This window comes from Bombus bifarius, unplaced genomic scaffold, assembly GCF_011952205.1.
Source record: "Bombus bifarius isolate JDL3187 unplaced genomic scaffold, Bbif_JDL3187 scf7180000007966, whole genome shotgun sequence".
Lineage (NCBI taxonomy): Eukaryota > Metazoa > Arthropoda > Insecta > Hymenoptera > Apidae > Bombus > Bombus bifarius.
In genome coordinates this window covers 6,572,036-6,596,811 of record NW_022884352.1, presented here as the reverse complement: position 1 = coordinate 6,596,811, position 24,776 = coordinate 6,572,036, and the positions used below count along the sequence as shown (strand labels likewise).

Below are 24,776 nucleotides of genomic sequence, written 5' to 3'. Positions count from 1 at the left end.
TACATTAGATGTATTTTTGTAAAATTAGATCAATAGATCTAAATGGAGTAATAAACAATTCCATTTCAACTTTTAATTAAATTTTATCTTTTATTTGTATATTTTATTATACAATATATGTTTATTTCTAATAAAAAATTAACACACTTTGGTAGACACATTGTAAAAAACAGATAAGTATTATCGACAATGAAATAATTACATACTCCAAGAGTATGTAGATTTTGTAAAAGTGAAATTACATACGAAGTAAACTTAATCATAGTATCATATTTAAAAGATCATTACTAATAATGGCAGTGTGAAGATGCTATGATATGCACTAATAATATAATTTATATGCACATATAAATCAACGAAGACTGTTGTCATGTAAAATGAAGTGAATTTTTCATTTAAAACTACAATCACATACAATCAAACACAATCAAACACAATCAGATTTTTTATATAAGGTTAAGTTTGGTTGATAAAATAGAATGAACTCAATTTTGAAATGAGATTTGAATAGTAGATTCTTAAATGTTTAGAAATAAAGTTGAAGTAAATTAGCTTACTTCAACAGAAGATAGGGTAGAATATTTCAGATTTCATTATCACATGCTTTCAAGGATATGTACAAGATACACAACATATGTGTACTACATTAATATTTTAAGTGCAAATTAAATTAATATTGTATAGTGCACCAATATGTAAATGCTATTAATTCACAGAATCATTTTGATTATAGAAAATATATAATCTTATCTCAAGTAATAATTCCATGAAATTTGCAACAATTTATAAGTACATTTACTTAAATTATATCATGCAAGCAGGTCGCATGATTTATAATTGTGACACTTTGGATAAATGTATTGTCCAATATTTTTTCTTTTGTCTTGAATATATACAAATAATGTTTAAGACTATTAATATGACTTATACTTATTACTTAAGCTTGTTCAAAATTATATGGCCAGTAGATAAAAATAATTAGTGTATACATAAACAGTACGAAAGTAAAATATCTTGTTCACTTACATTGATTTTACTAGAGGTGCAAACTGCACATGTAACCCTACATGAAATATTTAATTGTTTACTGTATTAAAAATAAAAAATATTACGTTCGATATCTTAAAGCATATCGAATAATATATGTTTATACCCAAACACCATGTGGATTTTTACTCGTAGGTACCGCAGTCTCCAATTGTCTTGGTGAACCTATCATTTTACGCGTACTACCAGGTTTATGGGTACCTATATGTAGAAATCGATAAATTAATTAACATTTTCAGTTATATTTTAATTTAAGTCACAAATACCTTCAAATAATGATTTGACTTGTTCATCTTGACAAGCAACAGCAAGACTTTGTAAATTAGCTTCTTTCATATCCGCTACTAATCGTTCTACTTGTAATTTTTTCTCAACAATTGCTGACTCTAAACTTACTACTTCCAATTTTAATGTTTCCGCACATTGGGAAGCTAATTCAGCAGAACGTTTAGCTTGTTCTACTTCATTTTGAAGATGTTCGACTTCAGTAATGATTTTACGTTCCATTATTTGTCTTTCATCTGTTTCACGACTTATATTATGTTGTTCTATAGCAAGTTCTTCCATAACTAATCTGCAATGCAAAAGAACACAATTAACTTTGTGCTATATCAAAAAAGTTAAGCTTATAATCTTTTACCTAATTTTATTTTTGCACTGAAGTAATTCTGTTTCACAATTCGCAAGTTTTGATCTCAGTAAAGTAATTTCTGATTTTAATGTCTTTTCTTGTTGTCTAACTATTTCACTTTCTTCTTCGACATGTGCTAGTTCTTTTAACTATAAAAACAAACACTATTACAAGAAGAGTTACCAAAATACTTAGAAGGGAGGATGAAATGAAAGGACAGAAAAATATTAGCAAGATTCAGATGTGGAAACGAGACCAAAGCAAGGGATACTGGAAAGAAGAGGGAGAAAAAAGATGCAGATTATGTAGAAGGAAAGAAGAAGACCTGAGACATGTAATAGAAGAATGCGAAATAACGGAAGGACCAAAGGACACGGAAAAAATACTAAATGAGACTGGAGAAGGACTAACAGAACTAAAAGCAATAATAGAGAAGAGAAGGGCAATACAAGACGGGGAGGAATGACAATAAGGAAGTACAGCAAGGAGGCAAAAGCTCAAAAGTTGCCATAGTTTTAGAGACAGAATAATTAAGGGAGTGCAATATAATAGAGTGGATAAAAGGGGAGGTAGATATATAAGAAGCGGAATAGGTAAAAGAGATGTAAAACCGAAAGCTCATCCAAAGCCGAAAGGAACGGACTAAGCAATAATAAAATAAAATAAAAATAAAATAATAAAAACAAACACTATTACAATCATGATAATTATACAAAGTATTGTCATATTGTATGAAATACCTGTTCTTCAATAAGACGTCCTGTAGTTTCCATGCGATTTACTTCCTGAGAAATGAAATCCATCTGATGCATTTGTTCTCTATTTTTAGTTTCCCAATACAATATTTCAGCATCAAACTGAAGATAAATTATGAAATATATGTTTACAAATTTTGTCACGATTGAATTATTAAAAATATAACTAAATATATAATTACGTAATTCGTACTTTAGTAAGATCCGCTTGCTGTGCATTAATAGTATCACGTTGTTTATTGACTAGTCTAATAAGTTCAACATAGCGTTGAGTGTAAGCAACTGTAACCATATTTTGAGTTTGACCAGATAATTGGTTCACAGATTGAGCTTGTCCTTTTGTTTCTTGAAATTCCTAAGCATACAAGAAAGATTAACAGCATTAATTGCAGTAACTATATTATTGTTATCATGATATTATGTCTACACCAACATATTGATCTAGCTATCTATATCTATGTATACCAATGTATTGAACTAGCTATCTATATTTGTGTATATATTTAAAAAATATCTTGTCTGTAGAACCTGAATAAGATTTCTCTTTAGTTTGACAGAATTACTGGAAGATGGTTGATCTTCTTTATGAACATGAGGACTTCCAATATTTGTACTAGATTGAAACTGTGATCTTCCAGGACTATTTAAATTAGGTGGTGGAGGATCTCTGTATGGGGGTAAAGTTCTTAAAGGTGGTGAAGCTGGACCTGGAGGATCCCTATATGGGGGAACTTCACGCACTTTCTTTTGTGATAAATGTGTGTTACTTTCACTGCTACTAGCACGGGTAGGAGACTGAGCTGGTTTTTGCATATTTTTTCTTATATTCAATTCCTTATTTTTTAAATGCAACGTAGGTTGAACTATGGCAACATTTTCCATCGGAATCTAAAATATAAATGTAAAATATGAAAAGATATTATACACAATTAGTTATGAGAATGCACAAATAACTTAAATATTATTTACTTCTGTATTATTTTCCATAACATGTCCATGTAATCCTCCAAACGTTAATGATTTTCTGATGTCACGATTTCTATCAAGACATCCTTGTAAGTCATCAAATTCGGAATTTGGGGTTGTGGTATTTTTAACATCATCTTGTGCACTATTATGTTCTGAGGCAGAACTCATCACACCATTTGATCGTGTACCATGGTTTAAACGAGTTCCTAATGAACTAGAAGCCTTATTATTTTCTGGGGTAGAACGTCTTAATATCAATTGGACTTCTGAAGAATATTCTCCCCATTTCATCAGAATCTTATTAAAAAGAATTATATTATTATACAAACCCATATAAGTTATAAATTAATTATTTAAAAATTGAATGCATTAATACCTTTAAAGGATTCTCATATGGAGCTAAAAGACGCTCGTTAGTTCTCCACCTTTCTATTAAAGTAAATCTACCTGTTTGGCCCGTTGCATGGGCAAGAGCATATACTACATCCTAAAAGTTACATTTTATTATACAGACTATGCTTCTATTAAATTATTAAAGTATAGAATTCAGTGTTTAAAATTATAAATATTGCATCATCCAACACAATTGTGATATTTAAATAAACATTGCTAACCTGACATGTAGTGGTTTCTGTAACACCACATACAATACGCTGTATTCCTTCTACCCATACTTTTAGCTCCATAACGTCACCAATTTAGAATCCCAAGATTAAGCCTTTGCATTGCAAAATTTTATTCCTGCAAAAGGATAGACCACCCGTCAAACTTAAATTTACGTCGTATCATTAGAGTGAATATTTCACGCAATAAGAAAGTCAATGATTACATGCGTTCACTGATAATTATTATCAAGCTTCATTAAATAAACATGCTTGATAAAACTTAAATAATATTGCAATAATTCGTTGCTTATAACCTTAACTATATAATTATCAAAATGACAGATTTACGTCCATGTTAATGCAGAAGATAGGTAAACGCTTTTCTCTACGTTCATTAGCAGTTTGGCCACTTTGTTAGAAAATTAGGCTTTTTTAATCAATAATTAATCGATATGCACCTTTAACAGACAAATGCATTTCTTTTACATATCCTCAAATTATACAATTCATAATATTTGATACTAAATAATCAAAGAAATTTGATAAGAAACATTCAGTAGTACACGTAATTCTAATTTTACTACATCACACAAGAGGGAGTTGAAAACCTCCGTATAGGGAAATGAGTTATTCCTTTCATATTACAATCTATTTTAATTAAGAATGTGGCTTTCCTCGTTCAGTGTTTATTGTTGACATGTGGTGAATTTTATATGATTAATTTTTTTATAATAACTTGCATATAGTTTGAAATATATAGTATAAATAAAATGCCGAAAGTACGCACGCAAAAAACAACTCGTACCCATAAAGAAGTCGCAAAACAGGGTATGATATATCTATAATATGTATTTTTCTTGTGAAGTGATTAATTTTTAATGATACATTAATTTTCCAGGAATTTTATTCAATACGAATATTGGACAACATATTCTAAAAAATCCGCTTGTTATTCAAAGTATGGTTGAAAAAGCGGCAGTTAGACCAACAGATGTTGTATTAGAAATAGGTCCAGGTACTGGTAATATGACAGTAAAATTACTGGACAAAGCTAAAAAAGTAATAGCATGTGAATTGGATGTTCGAATGGTAGCTGAGTTACAGAAACGTGTGCAAGGTACAATTTATCAGTCAAAATTACAAATTATGATAGGCGATGTCTTGAAAACAGACTTACCATTTTTTGATTTATGTGTTGCCAATATACCATATCAAATATCATCACCTTTAGTATTCAAATTACTTTTACATAGGCCACTGTTCAGGTATGTTCAGTTTGTTTAAAAATTTATTTATTGATATTTGAGAAATTATAAATTTTTAACATACAGGGAATACAAGCAGAAATGGACTTAGCACATTATTTTCTGCAGATGTGCCGTACTTATGTTTCAAAGAGAGTTTGCTGAACGTTTAGTAGCTAAACCAGGAGATAAATTATATTGTCGTTTAAGTATAAATACTCAGTTGTTAGCACGAGTGGACTTGCTTATGAAAGTAGGGAAAAACAATTTTAGACCACCACCAAAAGTAGAGTCAAATGTAGTTAGAATAGAACCACGTAATCCACCACCTCCAATTAATTACCAAGAATGGGATGGTTTAACACGAATTGCATTTGTCAGAAAAAATAAAACTCTCTCAGCAGCATTTAAGCAAACTACAGTCTTAACAATGTTGGAGAAAAATTACAAGCTTCATTGTAGTTTGAATAACAAGGTAATCAAAGATAGGTATTACAATAAGTATTATAAGAATATTAGTTTAAATGTTACAAAACTTCTTGTTTTATGATATGTAGGAAATTCCAGAGGGATTTAATATCAAGGAAATGATAAATGATATTTTACAAATAGCAGATGCAGAAAATAAACGTGCAAGAACTATGGATATAGATGATTTTATCAGGTATACAAATGTTATATGAATTATTTTAATAATCATAACTGTAAGATTAATTTTATATTAAAATTTTTAGCCTTCTACATGCGTTTAACGCGCAAGGAGTGCATTTTACATAAATCAAAATTTGATTAATGTAAAGAAAATGTGTTGTTTTGAGAAAATGTAAGGAAAATACAGTTTTTTGAATAATTTAAAAGTATTATTTTCATTCTCTCACATTTTATACCTCAGAACATTACTTTAAAAAAAAAAAGAGGAAACAATATTATCTGTTATAAACTAATTACTTTATGATTCATACATGACATGTATAATTTTACATATAGCACTTCTAAATCTACGTACTTTACAAAAAATTATATATGTGTAAAGTTTTAATTAAATTATTAGCTTATAACATACAAATATATTTACAAACATTCTTTGGGAATTAAAGTCATAGGGAAATATAATAAGGACTGTTGTACCTTTATGAAAGTAACAGTGATATATATATACACACACATATATACATATATATACATATATATATATATATGTTCGTACGTATTTATGCAGAATATTTTCTTTTCCATATATTGCTCAAAATTTAACATAAATTTTAACACATTAAGTTTGGTCGCATCTTTTATGTAAACAATTTATACAATAGAAAAAATTATAAATAAAGCCTGTAATTTTACGTCAGTACTTTATACACAATTTCCATATATTTTACAACACATGTGGAAGCCATTTTCATTAAAAATATAGAGAAATAAAATAATATTTCATATAATGCAGTATGTTTTCATTTAAAAATGTTAAACGTCTCTGCACCCTTATAACCATATTGATGATGATGAACAAATGATTATATTCAAAATTAACGTGAATTCATCATGTTTTATCGTTGTTGTATTTTACGTGCACATGATAGTTTAAAAAAATTCATTAGTAACTTTCAATTAAATAGGTAATCGTTAAATGGTTTTAATTAAATTCAGTGATATCTTTCTGAATCCAAGCCAATTAACAATCAAATGCATCGTTATTTTCATCGATTTTGATTTGGTGTTACCCTGAGATCTTTTGTAACCCCTTGCAAATTTTGTAGGAGTTGCACACGTTTATTTCTTTTTCTAATTAAATCATTTTTCGAATCGGAATGTTTCAATATTGTATTTCAATTTCAAGCTGGATGTCGTCGAGTTAGTCGTGATCGATTTGATGAACTATGTGTTCTACTGCTAGATCGTTTCCTCTTTTTACTTTTATGCCTATCTTTATGCTTCGATTTTTTTTTACGTGTATAAGATTTACTTGAATAATTACTGCATTGACTGTGCGACCTAAAATCTCCATCAGAATCTGAACTATTTAGAATTACTTCTCTTGTCTTGGACTTAAATTCACGATCTTTTCTTAACACGTCTCTGGTTGTCCAAGAGCTGTCATTATCGCTCATATCTCGTTGAGATTCCCGTCTTCTAGAACTATCTCTTTTTTCTTTCTGGGATGCATAAGAAGATACACTGCTACTTCTAGACTCAGATTGTCGATCACTCTTGTATCTTGACTCTTTTCGGTGAGCTTCTTTTGTATCTGATACTTGTCTGGTTTTACCTCTTGTTCTAATTATCTTCTCACTTCTATTCGTATCAAAATCACTTGAACTAGTGGCGTATTTCCTTTTAGATTTTCGCAGTGTACGAGATTTCACATTCTTCACAACTTCGTCTGAATCAGTACTATTACTACTGAATGATTCATCATCCGAATATCGAGTTTCTTTCTTAATTAAATCTTTACGAACCCGTACAGTGCCTTTCGTAGAATATTGTAAAGTTCTCGACATTTTTTCATCCAAAGGTTTTGATTCGATTTCGTGAGAACTGCTGTCACTACTACTACTACTTAATTTTCTTTTCGATGTCCGCTGAGTATTCCTTTTCGATGCCTTTTTTCTAGCGTCACTTTCACCTGAACTGGATAAATTCCTACTCGTTCGATTACGAACTCTTGCTTCTATAGATCGCTTGCGCCTTTTACTAGTTGTACTTCTTTTCGTATGTTTTCTAGTACGACTTTGATATTTTCTGCTTCTTCGGAAATTGTAATCGCTGTCTGAATCAGAATTACTTTCGTTAGATGATGATGCCAATGCTCGGTTCTTAATACTGTGAGATGTACTAGGTTGGACAATATCTTCATATGAAGCAGGTGCTGGAACTCTAATAATGATATTAAAATAACATAGCTATGATTTCGATTGATGTCAAGTGTTCTGAAATAAAATATTTTTACTTACTGAGCGTTATCATTTGATATGTGAGAAATGTTTATTTCTTCAGGATCGGATGAAAGTAATTCTATGATTTCTGGAGTTCTTTCATGACGAGGTTTCACATAACCAATCACTTCGCAATCATTATCTGATGTGGAGGAATCAGAGGAAATAGTCAATACATCTGGTACATTGTATGGGATTTCCAATTGGAACGTTTGTGCTACGGTACTTGGACCTAATTAAAAAAATACTTTACATTTTAATTTCATGTAAAATAACAATGTGGAACAAAAAAAAGACAAATGAGAGTTTTACCAGGCATATTAATTGTATGCGGTCCTACACTAGGCATATCTGTGTTCATTCTAAGGTCGATTGCTTCATCTAGAACTCGGACATCTGAATCGTCAGAACTAGTGCTAGTACTGCTAGATGCAGGTGACAAAATATGTGATACATATTCATTTGACAATCCTATAATGAATATTATTAATTTTAGAAAGAAAGGGTGTAAGGTATCACGTATGATATACAAATAAGTAATGGAACTATATCACATACCTTGAGGTAAATAAGTTACAGATTGATCATAGCCAACTAAATCGAAATTAGTTCGCGCATAATTAAGTAATTCATGTACAAAGTGATCTGTATATGTGCTGAAATGAGGGCGTACTAACTCTCGAAATTCTGAGCTTCTGATATCATAGTGACTAAGAGCATCCAATATGATACTTAATACATATGCAACAAGTGAAGAATTGTTATTAAGTAATACTTGCAATTCTCTATTTAACCATGGTATAAGTCGGTTTAATTCTCTCGGTTCTCTCCTTAGACAGAATAAGAAAACGTTATATTGATTTTTCATGCAAATAATGTATAAATAGTACCAAGTACTAATACTTACCGATAAAAATCGGCACTACATTCGCGAAAGCGGCCAAATACATCTGGTAATGCAGTAGCCCAAATTCCGAGCCTATAAATGGTGCGACGATAATCGGCTGGATTTACACGTCTACGTAAGCGCTCTCCTATTGGAACTTGTGGTGCTATGCTTGGTAATTGTTCTCTTCTTGCAACCTGTTCTGGATTAAGCACTATTTCATGTGGGCGCCTGTGATGTCCTGTCATAGTTGTTCTACAATGATTTAATTTATTCGTTTATGACATTGTTATATATTTAATATTAAATATTAATCTTAGATTAAGATTTATATGATACCTATAATGAAAACGATGAGTGCCAACATCCATAGCATGACCTAATTCAAAATTAAGGTCAAAAGTGGCAAATTCTCTAGGTACATGATACTGGTCATAATCTTCTTCTGACCTAACATTGTGTATGATGGATTTGAATGTCTGCTTACATAATGGACATTCTGTCTTTATTTTAGACCACTGAAGTAAACAAGTAAAACAAAATTGATGAAGGCAACTATCAGTGAATGAGGTATTCACTAATTTGCCCAAACAAATGCTACAATTTGGTGGAGGTGACACTGCACCATCACTCCGATCACTGCTATCTGGATTCTGTACAGGTGCTTCTGATTTAATAGGTTCTTCTGCACCTGCGGTCGAATCTTTTACTTCTAATGGGCCTTCCATTATAGATTAATATATTTGTCCATTTATTAAAAGGAACTACCCTGAAATATATTAAATCATATATAAATTCAAGAAAGTTAACATTAATATACTTGTATAAAAAATAATTCCATCTACAATATATTATATATGAATTAAGTATATATACTATAAAGTGAAATTAGTAAATTTAACTTAAAGTTAAATAATGTCATTAATAATATTAATAATTATCCACTAATTTATGAAGACTATACAAGATATTTTACATATATCTAATTGTTATTATTATTACAGTTTATAAATATTCACAGACTACGATAGGTTGTTTAAAATGTTACATAAATAATTTCAGTTTACGATAAAAATGAACAATTAACAAAAATACAAGACTGTATATAAACTCTATTACGTCGACGTAAATGTCATACGTACGTGTAAAAATATCAAGATAAAAATTTTTTCGTCTTAAAATTCATTGAAAAAAGATAAGCTTGTATTAACCTTCAAGAACGTATTTCTATTAAAACAAGAAAGAAAGTGAAGAAAAAGACGTCATACGGAAAAGAAAGAGGCGTCATAAAGCTGTTTTATAATCGGTATGTTTCCATTTTATTCAACTTGTTATTGATTATCGATGTCACTATTTTTTTTCATAAATCATACGGTTCTAGAAGTATGAGTTTTTACCTTCGAGAAACGAGAAGGAAATTTTAATGTCGGCGTTTAGACGAAAAATAATTAATATCTCAACAAAACTATCTTTTCTCGGGAACAATACTTTCATAGCAACCCATGATTGCAGAACGGAAACTGGTGTAGCATAATGCTATGAATGAGATATTAACCGAAGGTAAGAATTATTATCATCAGTGATACCCTCTTAAAAAAAATTCCTAGCAGGATGAAGATAGATAAATACACGGTCTGGTTGAAATAATATTTATTTGTTCAAACTTTATCTTCAATATTTTAAATTATTAGTATTAACTACTTATATTGTTTATTACGTCATTTATAATAATATATTATTATTATTATTATTAATTTATTTTAGTCCGTGCCTTTCGGCTTTGGACGACTTCCAGATTACATCTCTTACATTGTCTTTACTTATTATAATAATATAAAAATAAGTAATAATACATATAACTGTAAATTTTTGTTAATTTGCTTCAACTGTATCGACTAACTTAATAGTAGTGAAAATTAAGTAATCGCAGTAGTACCAACATTTTAATATCTCGAAATAATTTATTGCACAAAGACAAAAAAGCTTGAATACTTGATGCTTTTTATTGCTAACATGGTACAAATAGTACTTTTATCAATTTCTTTTATTTATTATGTTTATTTGTCATTTCTAAATATTTGAAAAATCGAATAATATAAATACTTTTTATACGTTGTTTTGATGTACTCTTATTTTTCTTATACATTCGTAATATTATATTTTAAACAAATGGTTTATGAACATAATTTGTCAGAATCAACCGATAACTATAACCAGTTTATTTTCTAAAATATTATGTTGTAAAATGATGGAGATAAAATAGAAATAATTCTTCAATTAAAGAAAACCTTGTACGTACCATGATCATAAGATAAAGCTGCTATGTTAGGAAATTATGTTTCATATCATTAGCCAAAAAGAATAATGGGAAACATACATATATAGTTCGCAAATAATGCTTTATCATGTCATTACTGAATCATTTCAACTGTCTTGCTAAGATATGTATTACTTAAAGAACCGTAGTTATTTCACTATTGATAATATATAGATTGCAGATTTTTACGCAAATTCATTTTTTTGAAAATATAATTAAAAAGATAGAGCCTCGGTAGAAAATTTTACCTACCAAATATTATAGAAAGCATTATACTTTGAATACTTTATATATATTTTCATGCGTATTCTGTGTAATTTTGTACTTTCAAATTAGTAGTTTAAGCGTAGTCTAATAATATAATACTCAATAGATTATAGGGACAAAATGATGGATATATTTTTACGAATATTTTGTTAAAATTAATGAATCCTTTTGGTACTAATTGTAATATCTCCGTAATTATCCCTGAACCTGCAATAGTGCCGCGTTATTTGACCGAAGTTTTGCCTTCAGTTCATTGGCTGTTGCTATTCCCATTAGTTTTTGGAAGTAATTTCATTCAGTAAAACCGAATATGTCTGTTTTAATAAAATATCAATTCCATATTTTGTACTAGGTTCTAAGGTATTATACTTGCACTTAATGAGGAACACTTAAGATTTCCTGAAACTCTATTTTTCTTAAGAATTGGTCAGATATGGTCCTGAGCCGCAGTCAGTTAACGTAAAATTACGGTGACTCTGATTTCGTGAGGTAAAAATAGCATATTGTTACGTAGTCGAGCAGTAGCGATGTTCATTAATATTGCCGTAAAAATATCCTGTATACAATATTGTATCTAAATATTTTTATGTAGCAGGTACATTAATTTGTGACAATAACGGGTATTTGCGTCTTGCCGTTCAATACTAGCCATAGTTATTTTTTAATCTACATATGCATACATATGTATTTTTATGATAACGTTATTCAATAAAAAAGAAAGAGGATGGAGAAAGTATTACATACATTAAATACAAAATTAATTGCTGCAGATAAACATCAAGATCTGATTAATAAATACAAAACATTATGTACAGATGAAGAACGTATAGTATTTACTCTTAATGTTATGTTAGAATATAATATAATTCCACAAGCTTGTGGTGATATAAAAGATGCAAAGGAATCTGAGAAATTGAGAGAACAAGGTAATAAACTATTTGTTTCAACACCATTGAAAAATTATACATGTGTGGACGCATTAAAATTATATACAAAAAGCATAGCTTATGCTCCTTATCCATCTGAACAACTTGCTTTGGCATATGCCAACAGATCTGCTGTTCTAATGAAGTTACATAAATGTGAGTTATGTATTCAAGACATAGATAGAGCACTAGCACTCACATATCCAGATAATTTACGTGCTAAGCTTTGTGTAAGAAAAGTTGAGTGTTTAAATGCTCTGAAACATCCTCGTATGGAAGATGCCATAAAAGAAGCACAATATTGGTTGGAAAAGATGTCTTCAGATGATATCAACCGAAAAAGATTAAGTGAAAAACTAAATAATACAAAACACAATTTAGCATCTCAAAAGTTGAAGAAACAGAATATCATAAAACAACCACCGCTTCCTAAGATAAAAACTCGTAATATTGAAGTTCCTTGTGCTTCTGATGCAGTAACTATAAAGTATAATGAAGAATATGGTAGACATATTGTAGCTACTCGTAAAATAAGACCTGGTGAAGTAATTGCAGTAGAAAAGCCATACTCATTAATATTAACACCTGATAATATACATACACATTGCTCAAATTGTTTGGAGGTGTCTTGGGCCAATATACCTTGTGAGCACTGTACATATGCTATGTATTGTTCAGAGGAATGTAAGGCTATGGAATGGAAAAAGTATCATGATATTGAATGCACAGTATTTCCCTCTATGTTAAAGATGAATTTTGTCAAATTAGATCTGTTTAGTTTAAGACTTGCAATTCAGGCTGTGAGAGAAGCTACAAATATACAAGAACTAAGGAAGGAGTTAAAAGAAGTTGATAGTTGTGTTGGTAAATAGCTATACACATTACCATGATGAAATTAATATGAGTGTTAATTTTGTATTTTCTTACATTCTTTTCAGCTTCTCGAACAAAAGGTTTTTCTAAAGATGGAACTTTTCCTAGTGATAAATATAGGAGTTTATTAGGTCTTGTGACTAATACTGAAAAACGTTCAGTACAAGATCTCTTTAGAAGATCTTTAGATGCAAGCTTTATTTTATATTTTGTAGCAACATGTACTAATATGTTTGGAAATCCATTAAGCAAAGATTTATCTGTGTTAATAAAAAATGCTGATGTTACATTTGTTGGCAGTCTTATTTTGAGACATCAGCAAATGATTCCTAGTAATATTCATAGTGTATGTGATTTTCATATTGCTTTAGTGCAATTACTTTTTTTTGTCATAAATTATTAATATTGGGTTGGTCGGGAAGTTCGTGCCGATTTTCGGTAGATGACATTAGGACATAATAGATAATTAATGTAAATGACTATTTGTAGTTCTCTGAGGAATGTGGATTAGAGGCAGTTGAACGTGGTGCTGCAGCCATGCCATTCTCCAGCTTAATTAATCACAGTTGTAATCCAAATATCTTAAGGCATTCAAGATCTAAATATGTTATTATCTATGCTATATATCCTATTGAAGAAGGTGAACAGGTATATACAGGGTGGTTGGTAACTGGTGGTACAAGCGGAAAGGGGGTGATTCTACGCGAAAAAAGAAGTCGAAAATGTAGAATAAAAATTTTTCGTTTGAGGCTTTGTTTTTGAGAAAATCGACTTTGAATTTTCGCTCGGTACGCGTGCATTTTATCACGTCTCGTTATAATGGATCTCACTGTAGATCGTTGTCTCGATGAAAAAATTAAAAAAAAAATTTTTATTCTATATTTTCGACTTCTTTTTCCGCGTAGAATCACCCCCTTTTCGCTTGTACCACCAGTTGCCAACCATCCTGTATATTTAAGTGATACATAAATGGTACATTGTGATACTAATGTTTTGCCGTTCACAAATTTTTTATTCTTCTTTTTAAGTTATATGATATTTATACCCAACATTATGCTATTACACCAAAAGCTGTGAGACAAAAAAAACTTTTGAAGCAGTATTATTTTAAGTGTAATTGTCTACCATGTCAAGAGGATTGGCCACTATACTATAATCTAAAATCTTTCAGAGTAAGTTATTAGTTAATTACGAATACTTTGTACTATTATTTACCTCCGCGATTTATTATTTTATAGAATTTAGTTAAGAAGGAGGAAGATAAGAACAGGATTAGACATGTGTTAAGAAAATTTAATAGATATGTTGATATTGCAACAGAAGGAAATATATCGGATAAACATATCGTTGATGATTTGTTAAAAATGATTGAAGTACTATATGAATTGGTGCCAATGCCAAGTACAGAAATGAATGATGTAGTAGAAACTTTGAAGCGTGTCTACGATTTAAATGGAAATCGATTTGAAATCCCTGAACTGTAAGTAAAGTCTTATATGATAAAATTTATACAAAACAAAATTTTAATATGTTTTGTATAAAAATAATGTGTAAAATAATGTGTAAAAATGTGTATGAAAAATAAATGTGTGTTTTAAACTATTTGTCTCTTCTTTACATCGAATATTTCTATACATGTTTTAATATTTAATAATATTTATTTATAATAATATATATTTATATTATATATTTGTATATATTAAAAATATATGTGCTATGAATACGACGTCAATGTGTATTTGATGTCAATAACATTTTATATATTGACATATAAAATATGTATTATATTATTTTTATTAAGTACAAATTGACAGAGATCGAGAAAATACAATACCTGTAAAACCATACAAATGTTATAATGTTCAATTGCCGATAAGGTTGGATAGTAACTAAAATAATGATTAAAGTATGTTCATTGGAACTGAACAATTATATAGATACTGCAGTGATGTTCTTACTGAGCTTCAAAGGGTACAGTTTATAGCATATATTTGAGGTAGTGAAGAAGGTAAAAGGTGCATAAAAAATTGGTATAAATTATGAACTTTCAAAATACTGAATGTCAATTCCTCAAAATGTATCCTATGTATTAGGATCTATCTTGCTAGCAACCAGCTGAATATTGGTAATAAAATTGTTAACCCTATTGAGTGGTATATACTATTTGTACCACTGCAAGTGGTACAAACTGTTTGGAAATAATTATTGAAGTAAGTAATTCTCCATTCAACAGCAGGATGTACAGGACTATGTTTTTCTAAATACATCATTAATGTATTTGATGTAGTGACACCTACAAAAGAAAGTGCATTGTTACATTGCTTATTAAACAGCCTGTTAAACGATAAGTAACTCATTTAAAAAATTATATTTAACAAAACTTATATAAATGTACCAAGAGATGTGGTTTTGAGATCCTTTAGCATAGAATATCCATCACCACCGCTTTGCAAGAAGTCAGTCAGAAGTACATTATAAGTTCGATTTTTTTCAAGTTTGTTATATGTTGGAACATTGCAGGATGCACACAATACTTCTACTGAAATTACTCTTGAATTTTTTGGTTGAGTTAAATCATAGACCACCTGTAGTCATTTAAATAAAGTAATATGATTAATTACTGTTTAACAATATTGAATTATTGGTTTGTAGTAATAGCTAGAATGCTATGTATATATAATCACATACTTGAAGTCCTGAAACTTGCAAAAATGCTCCAAAGAGATTAGCAGTATTATCCTTGTCTAGATTGTAAACGCTCCATTCTAATACAGACAATAACAATTCTCCAGTCATTGAAGCTTTTAGGATAGTGTTATGAAAGGGTAGCACGTTAAGAACATCACCCATGGTGACTTTATCTTCATTGCCTCTTGTGATAGAACTTCTGATACTGCCACTATTATGAATAGCTATTGCAGCATCCGTCCAACTGGATTGGTCTGCATATTCACCAACATTGTAATCAATCATGCTATCTGTGATTAAATTGCCCAGGTTACACTCTCTTAGTCTACAAACTTTACTATCTCCTTCGAGGAGGACTTGTGTCTTTCCGAGTATTCTTAAGCTAATATTATCGATAGCATCTCTCATCTGTTCTAATTCGTTTAAAATATCTTTCGCCTATTACGAAACAAAACAAACAATTATATAATTAATATAATTTCTAGTTTGATGTTACTGGTTCTATTTAATTGACATGACTTTATTTTATAACACGACTTTTTAATAATAACAAGCAATAATTATTATTAATCTGTGGATTTGTAAGATCTATAAGGAGATAGATCTATAAGGAGATTCTACTCTTTTAATCATATTCTCAAGAATATGAATTTGCATAAAAATCCATAGTCTAATCATTATTATAAAAGTACATTTTGAAAGTCATGATATGTTAATAGGAGCATAGAAATCCTTCAAATGAAGTCAGGAACAAGGAAAGTAAATGTTTTGGGAGAGACAGAGAATATAAATCATCTCCTCTGGTTACATACTCCTAATACATACTTCCTATAGCCTGGTTAAGGAAAAATAAAATTTCTGAGGTCGAAAACTGGGAATAGTAGAGATGATTAAAATCAAATCGGTATTGAAAATGAACCAATTACTTGATTTCTAAGTATAATTTCTACACTTTTAGAATCACATTGTAGAGATGATACATCTATTTAATATTCAAATATAACTTAAAAAATAATCTTTTATTTTAATAATTGCTAACAAAAAATTGTTCTACAATGTCTCTCAAAGAAGTTATAGCATATGGCAACAATAATAGTAGGGTTAACAAAATTTTATAAAAAACTATTGCATTCTATATATGATGCAATGGAATTTAGAACAGTTTAGCGATGAACTTTTCTTGTCTATAATATTCTGTTATGGACAGGGCTAATATATTAGGAGCATATCTAAATCGAATTGGTAACTTCTATTTTCTATCTTTCTCATATAATAGTGCGAATCTTGTCTGTGACATCACACTAGAAATTTAACGACTTCCTCGAGTATTCTATGTTCCTGTTAACATTTCTCGATTTTCGGACTAAGTTCAAACACTCAATAGATGGCATTGATCTCTAATTCTTTCTTATCGCTATCCTTGTACAGTTTATCGGGACGTGTGTATAAAGGTACTGCTGCATTAAGGAGCTATAAATCTATTTTTCAATAATTTGAGAAAACTAACAAGAATCAATTCAATGTCAATCAAAATCAAATTACTTTTTGAAATATCAACTAATTAGTCAACCATCGGTTAAATTGATAATAATAAACTTTTGTTTTTTTGAATATGAAACCTGCCTTCTTCTTCCAATAAATATAATTAAAATATTAGAGCTGCCTTTTTATTGTTATAAACCTTATATGCCTATGTTATATGCCATGTATATATATTTGCATCGATAATGTTGTCAATTTCATTACAAGATATGGATTTATATAATTGCACATCAAAAGAAGATCCGACTTTGATATCAAATAATGTAGATGACAATTATTTCTGTTATATATATATACAAATTTAACGCTCACCTGTTCAATACTGCTATCTACAAGAATAGGATTGCCATTAATATAAGTCACTTCTCCCTTATCATCGAAGGTCACCGTAAGATTGCCAAGATACTTAGTATAAGCGTAAGCTTGAACCACATAAACCTTTCGTCCACTTTTCTGTATTACTTCTGTTGGATATAAACCTTCTGGTACCTCCAAATCCGGTTGTATGCCATTATAAAGGAAAGTATTCGTGTGTCCACCGATCACTATATCGATATCTTCCACTTCTCGACCAATCTTTTTGTCCATCTCAAATCCAGAATGTCCCACAGCGATCAATATGTTCACACCCTGGCTTTTTAATTGTTTTGCTTCTCTACGAATGCTCTCCACTTCGTCTAAGAAAATCACGTTTTCCGTTCTGGCAATTATCTTGGTATCCGGTGTTAGATAACCGATTACGCCGATTTTTACTCCATTTACGGTTAGAACTGTACTGTTTTTTAACTTTGTGGCTGCCAGATCTGGTTGTTTGCTTAAGTCCAGGTTGGAAGTGACTATGGGGAACGAGGCGTTCTGGATGAAAGGTATTAAACCTTCCACGCTTTCGTCGAACTCGTGGTTTCCTAAACTCTGTAATTTTGTGACAGAAAAAAATACAGAACGATAAAAGATCGACGGCATGGATGGATAGTACGGAAGTATTTTCACACGAGATACTCTACCGTGACATTTGGAGCTAGGAGATTCAAGAATTTGGCTACAATTTCCCACTTGTACACGCTGAACCACATAGATCCTTGATAAGTATCGCCAGCGTTGAGGAAGAGACATGGGACCGACGAGTTTCTGGCTTGTCGAACCAGAGTAGCTATTCTCGCGAATCCACCATAGCATTTCTTCTCCTCTGCTTCTTTCTTCGAGCAAACGCTTGATAATCTTGATGTTTGCTCGAATCTGTGAACATTAATCGGGCAATTTTTTTAGACTAATTGACAAATTAACAGGTTAATTGTTTGAGTTAAAAGGATGTATCTGATTCAAGCTGATAGTCTAATTTGTTTTGTAATTGGCTAGATTCAGTTATGAATAATTTATAAGTAATCTGCGTTTGAAAACAGGCTACTCGACTCGTTATTAGTGGTGTGATAAACAGTGGAATATAATACCAAGTATACGAAAACACATTACTTTCTAGATATTGAGTATCATCGAAATTAGAAAATCATCGCGAAAACAAACTGATTTTCTTTCGTGTGGCCTTCATACGTGAAGGTATTTCGCTGGATAATTAACGTGAAAACTAACGTTTAAGTCGCACGTGGAGTATTAGTTATCGTTACGTTGTTCGTAATTAGCGTCGATGCGTTGCGATCGCGTAGTGCCGATATTTTGACTATTTGAATATTTAGCCGAAATAATTTGCGACGGAGCGTATTGAAAAACTTACTAAACGCAATAAATAGCGACAATCCGCGAGAAACAAACTGACTGTTAGACTGGGGATATTTACGCAAATGCGCATCTTATTCGTATTTCTACGTCTGGAAATTTTTAGAAGATGGACGAACATAATATGGGATGATCGAAGTGAAACAATGGAGAAATACGGCGATAAGAATGCTAGTCGATGTCTGTGCATCTTGAAAACTTTTCGCAACATCTATTTTTCTATCTTATTTCTTTTAATTGCGAAAACTACAGAGTCTCCGCTGTTCGAATCAATATAAAAGTCGACTAATCGCGATAAAATCAATCTCTTATCTTATTCCTTTTTTTTTTATAGAACGATTTTTACAAAGATAAATCTGATAACAGGGAAACGTTGTGGCGAAAGCGAATAATTTCCGACGATTATTACTATTAGACAATTCGCGACTGTAGATGTTTCTTATCTTTACTCGTTCATTTTTTTTTTTTTTTAAATAACGAAAATAAAGAAAGAGGGAAAAGTAAGAAATTGTGATAAAAATGAATAATCAGGCTAACTATTAATTTGAACAAATTCAGAATATACGTACGCATTTCTTTTTCTATATTTCTTCCTCCTGTAAAGATACGAAACGTATCCTTTTATGATATCCATATATTCTTTAGAAAATCAAAGATATCTTTCCTCTCGAATTCTCCTTTTGTAAAAAGTAAAAAAATAAAAAAAAAAAAAAAATAAAAAGGAAAGAGAAGCGGAAGAAGGATATAAAAACCAGTTACCTCGAATGCATATCATTGGTGTGAACGATTCGAAGGGTGAGTCCCTCAGATTCCTGGGGTTCCGTAGGCATAGGGTTGCCGAGGACTTCACTGGAGAACGCCAGAACGGTCGTAATCATGATCCAAGCGACGAGCATTTTGTCACACGGCTGTTCACGCTTCGGCTGCATTCTCGTCCAATTTCACACTGTTCCGTTAACCGGTTGTTTTAAATGTAATAAGGCAAGCGACTTGGGTATCGTGGTGGCTATCAGCCAGAAAGAATGGAGAGGAAGGGGACAAATTGGTTCACCAATTGCGACCTTGTCCGATTCGTAGTTTCATCGCTGACTAATATTCCTTTCTTTTCTATTATCTGTCCCGTTTTTCTCCTTCGTTTTAACGATCAGCCGTTTCGTTTTAAGACAATCCATTCATTTTCTGGATCATTAGGTTTCTCGTTTTCGAGGAAGTCGTCAGGATCCTTTGTCTGGATTTTCTATTAAACGAAGAAAAGAAAAAGATGCATCGTGACTATCCGCTATCGTCTAGCTCGTTAATTTTTATTGTAAACGAGGTTTTGTCGTTAAATTACTTCTCGTTGAATACCGCGCAGAATACTCACGTAACGAGAAACAATCTCCACTATCTTAACGAACTTACATCTCCTGAGGACTGTTATAAATCATCCATCATGTGTTCCTCGGAAATATTATTTTGCGCACTTATAGTTTTATCATAAACGCAAAAAATCTTAGAGCCTAATGCCTTGATAGTGGAGATACAATTTTTAGGATGGTTTTGTAACGAGGACATAGCGTACGTATTATAATTTGCAACCAGTTTTATCGAAGACAGATTCATGTATGGTTTAGCGAATTAATTAATATTAGTTTTTAATTAGTAATAACGAATAATTAATAACTCGTCGAACTATATCGCGTGTTTTATCGAGCGTGAAAGTGTTAATGATGAATCAGCTGGATCGAGGGTACTTGGGAGGAAAGTCGCGAAAAGAAGGTAAAGGACTTAAAAAAGTAGTTTACCGAGATGAACGATGAGGCAATAATTGCATACTGTTATCCACGATACGGGTGAATATAATTTCCTTGCACAACATTCCTTGCACAACGATAAATGGCTTAAATATCCTTTCGATAATCAATTACGTGTATTCCGGTTATCCGTGTGAATGCTTTACTATCGAATTCTGTTATTTGTCTTCTGACTGAATTGTTTTCAACCGATGCATATTTTTCTACCTTAGAAAAAGCGTGGCATTTTCGTTAAATTCTTGCATATTCGAAGATCTTCGAGTTCGAGAGAAATACGAAAGAACCGTTTCGATAATCGTACGATAATGATTTCTTAAAACATTGACAATTTCTTTTTCTCACCGAGGCGAAAGCGAGATCGAGAGAAAAAAATTCGAAGATCGCAGAAGAGCTAATTTGCCTACTTTTAATTTTGCGATACAGAATTTAGACGAAGCTCGATAGAAATTTTCTAGCCGTCTGTGCTGCAAGTTGTGCCGCTGACAAAGCAGGTATTGATTGCTTTATCGGATCCAGAAATTGTTTAACGATACCTGACATTTTTTGAGGTACCTCGTCGGCATGTATTTATTATTTATACTTCTATTTCACGCATGCCGAGATTTTTTGTCGCGAGTAAGCAAAAATTCCACTCACACGCATTATGCGTAATATACACCACCGCTCAAAAGTATTCGGGTATTGGTATATTTCTGACATGATGCATTTTGATTACAGAATTACGGGCAAATCAATCTGCAATGATTTTATCCTCTACAATTATCGCAGCTACGTGTAATAGTATTAGGCCATCCTATAAGTAACGTTGGTTTTTGATTAATAACTTACAGCGAAAAGAATTAAAACCTATTGACGTTTATTTCTAATCGTCAATTTCAATCATCGGTTTCTATGATCTTTCCTTATTTTTCCCTATTTTTCTCTCGAAGTTTTGAGTCAAACATTCAACGCTGATTCTGTTTGCCTACTACCATTGAATTTTTTACTGAACGATTTTCTTCTAAAAATGAGTCTTCGATATTTTCTCACGCTTAGAACACGCCCTGTATTTCACGAATGTTTTTAAAAATATCCTTAGTTGTGCTGGCTTTTTAAAATTCCCATAGTATGCAATTTTCTAACCGAGACACATTTTATAAATTCTATTAATATGAAAATATTTGATTGCTGCTTTCTAAGAAACAAAGGGAGAAGGCTGTATAAAATACATCAGCATTATCTAAGGTAAAATAAGAAACTTATAAGAAAGAATAAGGTAGAATAAGATGTTTGTTATTGTAAAACCTTGTAGAATTCGGCCAACAAGTTGTTTATCTTCAAATTCTTCAATTTCTGAATTGTACATCAGATTTAAGAAGGTCTAAGACTAAAATGACTTTCAGAGATATGGTGTGGAGTGCTGATAAGGAATATTGTATGAGGCTGGAATTACAATAAATTATCTCCCTCTCTCTCCCTCTCTTTCTACAACGATTATTGAGTATTTATGTTATATAATTGTTATACAATTAATATACTATATCATTTTTACATACATTACGCCATATAACTACACATATATAATTATATAATTATAAATACATACACTATATAATTAAACACTAAATAAGTTTCTTAATTTTTTACTAAATATAATACAACCGGTGATACTGAAACAACAAATTTGACAATTTCAAAAGCAAAGTAAAAGGTAAGAGGAAAACGCAATTTAGCACTGTAGCCTGTAGGTAGCGACTGTTGCTTCTAATTATTAATTCATCGTTAATTTGCACGCTTTGGTACGACTGCTATTACTAGATTGTTAGATTTTTATGCAAATTCATACGTTTGAAAATACTTATAGGTAAAAAAGTACAGACTGTGTAGAAAATTGCTCTATCTACCAAGCACTGTACAAAGTACCACATGTTGAATATTTTACATACGTTCTGCGCATTTATCATCTGCATTTTATGCAATTCCGCATTTTCAAATTCCTTCTAAACGCACATGTAAAATGTATTTCCTACAAATGTATACGAGGAAACGATTGACCTCAATTAGCTATGAGCGTTTAACATTTAGGACTTAGAAAGGTGGCACTTGCGATAAATACGGTTACATAACGAGTTATTTGGCGTTGCATTAGAAAAATGACAATGACAAATCAACTACGCGGCTTCGTTTTGTTTCACGTCTAATTGATACGCTGTACTTCCTCATATTGGAAAAAATGCATCAACTATACCCGGTTTGTATTAATTTAACGAACGTAACTTCTGAATGAAATGGCCTTCGTATCACTCGATACGATTTAAATACGGCAGATGTCTATCTACTTCGCGTTTTCTATTTCCTCATCGAGTTTCGTTCGATGAGAACTGATTTCCATTCGAACAAACGAAGGCTCTGTTATTTCATTTAATTGCTACAGATTAAAAAACTGGATAGCATAGCTACATGTGACTATGTTTATCTTCTAGAATAGAATCTATCATTAAATTTTCAAATGTAGAAGTTTCGCGAATCTAAAATATAAAGCGTTATACTTTGCCGAATCGCGAGACAACTTAAACTAACAACGAGCCATTAAAACCACGGTTGATAAGAACTTCGACAAGCGTCTACGACAAAAAGCATACTATTAGATTAAAGATCTTAAAATATTCAAGCGTAATAAAGACGTGTGTGATGCCTCATGACAAGTGATAAAGGGTGTTCTTTATCATTGTTAGATGTGTTCGGGATTTGGAGTCGCGGTCAGTTTATGACTCGGACAACACATCTGCCTTTTTCGAGAAAATTCGAATTGCCTACCTCCCCAAGCTGTAAACTTTACGATGCACACCTCATTAACACGTTGACTGCCACGACACCCGTATTCGGTTGTCAGCAAAGTTTCTGGTGGGACTGCGTAACCCATATTCGGGTGTCGCTTATTTGACTACTTGCGAAGGATCGTCGTAGATATTTGAAAAGATATTCCATAATAATAAAACCGTTGAATTGTTATAAAAGTAATACGAAAATGGTTTATTAAAAAAAATTATTTAGAATGTAAAACTAAGAAAGAAGTTTTCAATTTTTCTCTTCGACATTGTAACGAATTAGGACAGAGATTTTAAGTTATACCGTTCGTTGCTCGGCCAAGATTCAAACTGATTTTGTAGAAAGCGGAGAGGAATGGAAACAAAAGAAACGAGAAATCATTCTTGAGACCACCACTTGAGCGACTCGCATTACTGAAATATCGATGGGAGCACCCAGCAGAGAACGCTTGGTACTGCTGATGGAGATTTCTTTGAAAACGTGTTAAGGGACTAAGAGACGAGGGTACAATTAAACCATGGAAAACCCGGGGACGGAAAGTCAGGATATAAGGACGAAACGGAGCTTTTGTTGGGAGGAGTAACGACATCCTACGATAACCTTCAGCAGAGCGTCGTATTGTTCCTATATACTAAAAGTGCAAATAAATTGCCAAACCATACTAATACTCGATATATTTAATTTACCTTCACCTCGAGCGTTAATCTCATTCAAGGTTCGCGATATCAATCGGTCGGTTGAACCTGACCGATCGCTATTTA

The 24,776-nt window shown here is 31.4% G+C and overlaps 5 protein-coding genes across 15 annotated transcripts in view; 2 read left to right on the top strand and 3 right to left on the bottom strand.

Moving 5' to 3' along the window:
• Positions 1-186: 186 nt before the first annotated feature.
• LOC117205855 (ras association domain-containing protein 8) lies at positions 187-4,596 on the bottom strand. Of its 5 annotated transcripts, none has more exons than XM_033444651.1 (10): positions 4,466-4,596; positions 4,017-4,143; positions 3,779-3,889; positions 3,403-3,699; positions 2,962-3,321; positions 2,627-2,788; positions 2,419-2,535; positions 1,688-1,827; positions 1,314-1,621; positions 187-1,248 (listed from the first exon to the last, which is right to left on the bottom strand). In XM_033444651.1, exons 2-10 carry the CDS (start codon positions 4,086-4,088, stop codon positions 1,148-1,150), a joined length of 1,668 nt encoding a protein of 555 aa, XP_033300542.1. In that variant the 5' UTR covers positions 4,089-4,143; positions 4,466-4,596; the 3' UTR covers positions 187-1,147. The 5 variants fall into 5 exon arrangements, with proteins under 5 accessions (XP_033300542.1, XP_033300552.1, XP_033300525.1 ...); XM_033444661.1 differs by lacking the exon at positions 4,466-4,596 and adding an exon at positions 4,322-4,459; XM_033444634.1 differs by lacking the exon at positions 4,466-4,596 and adding an exon at positions 4,232-4,385.
• Positions 4,597-4,658: 62 nt separating this feature from the next.
• On the top strand, positions 4,659-6,108 carry LOC117205920 (probable dimethyladenosine transferase). The gene is made up of 5 exons (XM_033444772.1): positions 4,659-4,835; positions 4,906-5,272; positions 5,381-5,726; positions 5,809-5,915; positions 5,986-6,108. Exons 1-5 carry the CDS (start codon positions 4,778-4,780, stop codon positions 6,026-6,028), a joined length of 921 nt encoding a protein of 306 aa, XP_033300663.1. The 5' UTR covers positions 4,659-4,777; the 3' UTR covers positions 6,029-6,108.
• Positions 6,109-6,521: 413 nt separating this feature from the next.
• LOC117205807 (E3 ubiquitin-protein ligase Topors) lies at positions 6,522-10,625 on the bottom strand. Of its 3 annotated transcripts, none has more exons than XM_033444557.1 (7): positions 10,468-10,625; positions 9,410-9,839; positions 9,092-9,325; positions 8,743-9,014; positions 8,497-8,670; positions 8,203-8,416; positions 6,522-8,125 (listed from the first exon to the last, which is right to left on the bottom strand). In XM_033444557.1, exons 2-7 carry the CDS (start codon positions 9,796-9,798, stop codon positions 7,084-7,086), a joined length of 2,325 nt encoding a protein of 774 aa, XP_033300448.1. In that variant the 5' UTR covers positions 9,799-9,839; positions 10,468-10,625; the 3' UTR covers positions 6,522-7,083. The 3 variants fall into 3 exon arrangements, with proteins under 3 accessions (XP_033300448.1, XP_033300467.1, XP_033300458.1); XM_033444576.1 differs by having other exon boundaries at positions 8,497-8,655; XM_033444567.1 differs by lacking the exon at positions 10,468-10,625 and adding an exon at positions 10,213-10,230.
• A 1,118-nt stretch (positions 10,626-11,743) lies between these two features.
• On the top strand, positions 11,744-14,998 carry LOC117205820 (SET and MYND domain-containing protein 4-like). 3 transcript variants are annotated; one of them, XM_033444595.1, is made up of 7 exons: positions 11,744-11,939; positions 12,007-12,143; positions 12,247-13,444; positions 13,519-13,799; positions 13,943-14,101; positions 14,482-14,625; positions 14,692-14,937. In XM_033444595.1, the coding sequence occupies exons 3-7, from the start codon at positions 12,379-12,381 to the stop codon at positions 14,935-14,937; spliced, it is 1,896 nt and encodes a 631-aa protein (XP_033300486.1). In that variant the 5' UTR covers positions 11,744-11,939; positions 12,007-12,143; positions 12,247-12,378. The 3 variants fall into 3 exon arrangements, with proteins under 3 accessions (XP_033300486.1, XP_033300479.1, XP_033300481.1); XM_033444588.1 differs by having other exon boundaries at positions 11,744-12,143; positions 14,692-14,998; XM_033444590.1 differs by having other exon boundaries at positions 11,744-12,143; positions 12,250-13,444.
• A 231-nt stretch (positions 14,999-15,229) lies between these two features.
• LOC117205841 (protein 5NUC-like) overlaps positions 15,230-24,776 on the bottom strand; it is a 17,150-nt gene continuing 7,603 nt past the window's right edge. For all 3 annotated transcript variants that reach the window (XM_033444617.1, XM_033444622.1, XM_033444607.1), the window contains exons 2-7: positions 20,174-20,651; positions 18,688-18,919; positions 17,996-18,595; positions 16,142-16,579; positions 15,849-16,038; positions 15,230-15,746 (exon numbers count right to left, since the gene is read on the bottom strand). In XM_033444617.1, the coding sequence (XP_033300508.1) occupies positions 15,550-15,746; positions 15,849-16,038; positions 16,142-16,579; positions 17,996-18,595; positions 18,688-18,919; positions 20,174-20,343 (1,827 nt within the window). In that variant the 5' untranslated portion in view covers positions 20,344-20,651 and the 3' untranslated portion in view covers positions 15,230-15,549. The remainder of the gene's footprint in view (positions 15,747-15,848; positions 16,039-16,141; positions 16,580-17,995; positions 18,596-18,687; positions 18,920-20,173; positions 20,652-24,776) is intronic.

Coding starts and splice junctions, on each gene's coding strand:
- LOC117205807 (XM_033444557.1), bottom strand. CDS start 9,798: ATGGAAGGCCCATTAGAAGTAAAAGATTCGACCGCAGGTGCAGAAGAA. Junction 9,326..9,409: donor ACTCATCGTTTTCATTATAG/GTATCATATAAA, acceptor AAATCATTGTAG/AACAACTATGACAGGACATC. Junction 8,126..8,202: donor ATATCAAATGATAACGCTCA/GTAAGTAAAAAT, acceptor TATCATTATTAG/AGTTCCAGCACCTGCTTCAT.
- LOC117205855 (XM_033444651.1), bottom strand. CDS start 4,088: ATGGAGCTAAAAGTATGGGTAGAAGGAATACAGCGTATTGTATGTGGT. Junction 2,789..2,961: donor TAAAGAGAAATCTTATTCAG/GTTCTACAGACA, acceptor TTGTATGCTTAG/GAATTTCAAGAAACAAAAGG. Junction 1,828..2,418: donor GACGTCTTATTGAAGAACAG/GTATTTCATACA, acceptor TTGTTTTTATAG/TTAAAAGAACTAGCACATGT.
- LOC117205820 (XM_033444588.1), top strand. CDS start 12,379: ATGGAGAAAGTATTACATACATTAAATACAAAATTAATTGCTGCAGAT. Junction 13,445..13,518: donor AGAAGTTGATAGTTGTGTTG/GTAAATAGCTAT, acceptor CATTCTTTTCAG/CTTCTCGAACAAAAGGTTTT. Junction 14,102..14,481: donor CTATTGAAGAAGGTGAACAG/GTATATACAGGG, acceptor CTTCTTTTTAAG/TTATATGATATTTATACCCA.
- LOC117205920 (XM_033444772.1), top strand. CDS start 4,778: ATGCCGAAAGTACGCACGCAAAAAACAACTCGTACCCATAAAGAAGTC. Junction 5,273..5,380: donor TTACATAGGCCACTGTTCAG/GTATGTTCAGTT, acceptor TATTTTCTGCAG/ATGTGCCGTACTTATGTTTC. Junction 5,916..5,985: donor GATATAGATGATTTTATCAG/GTATACAAATGT, acceptor TAAAATTTTTAG/CCTTCTACATGCGTTTAACG.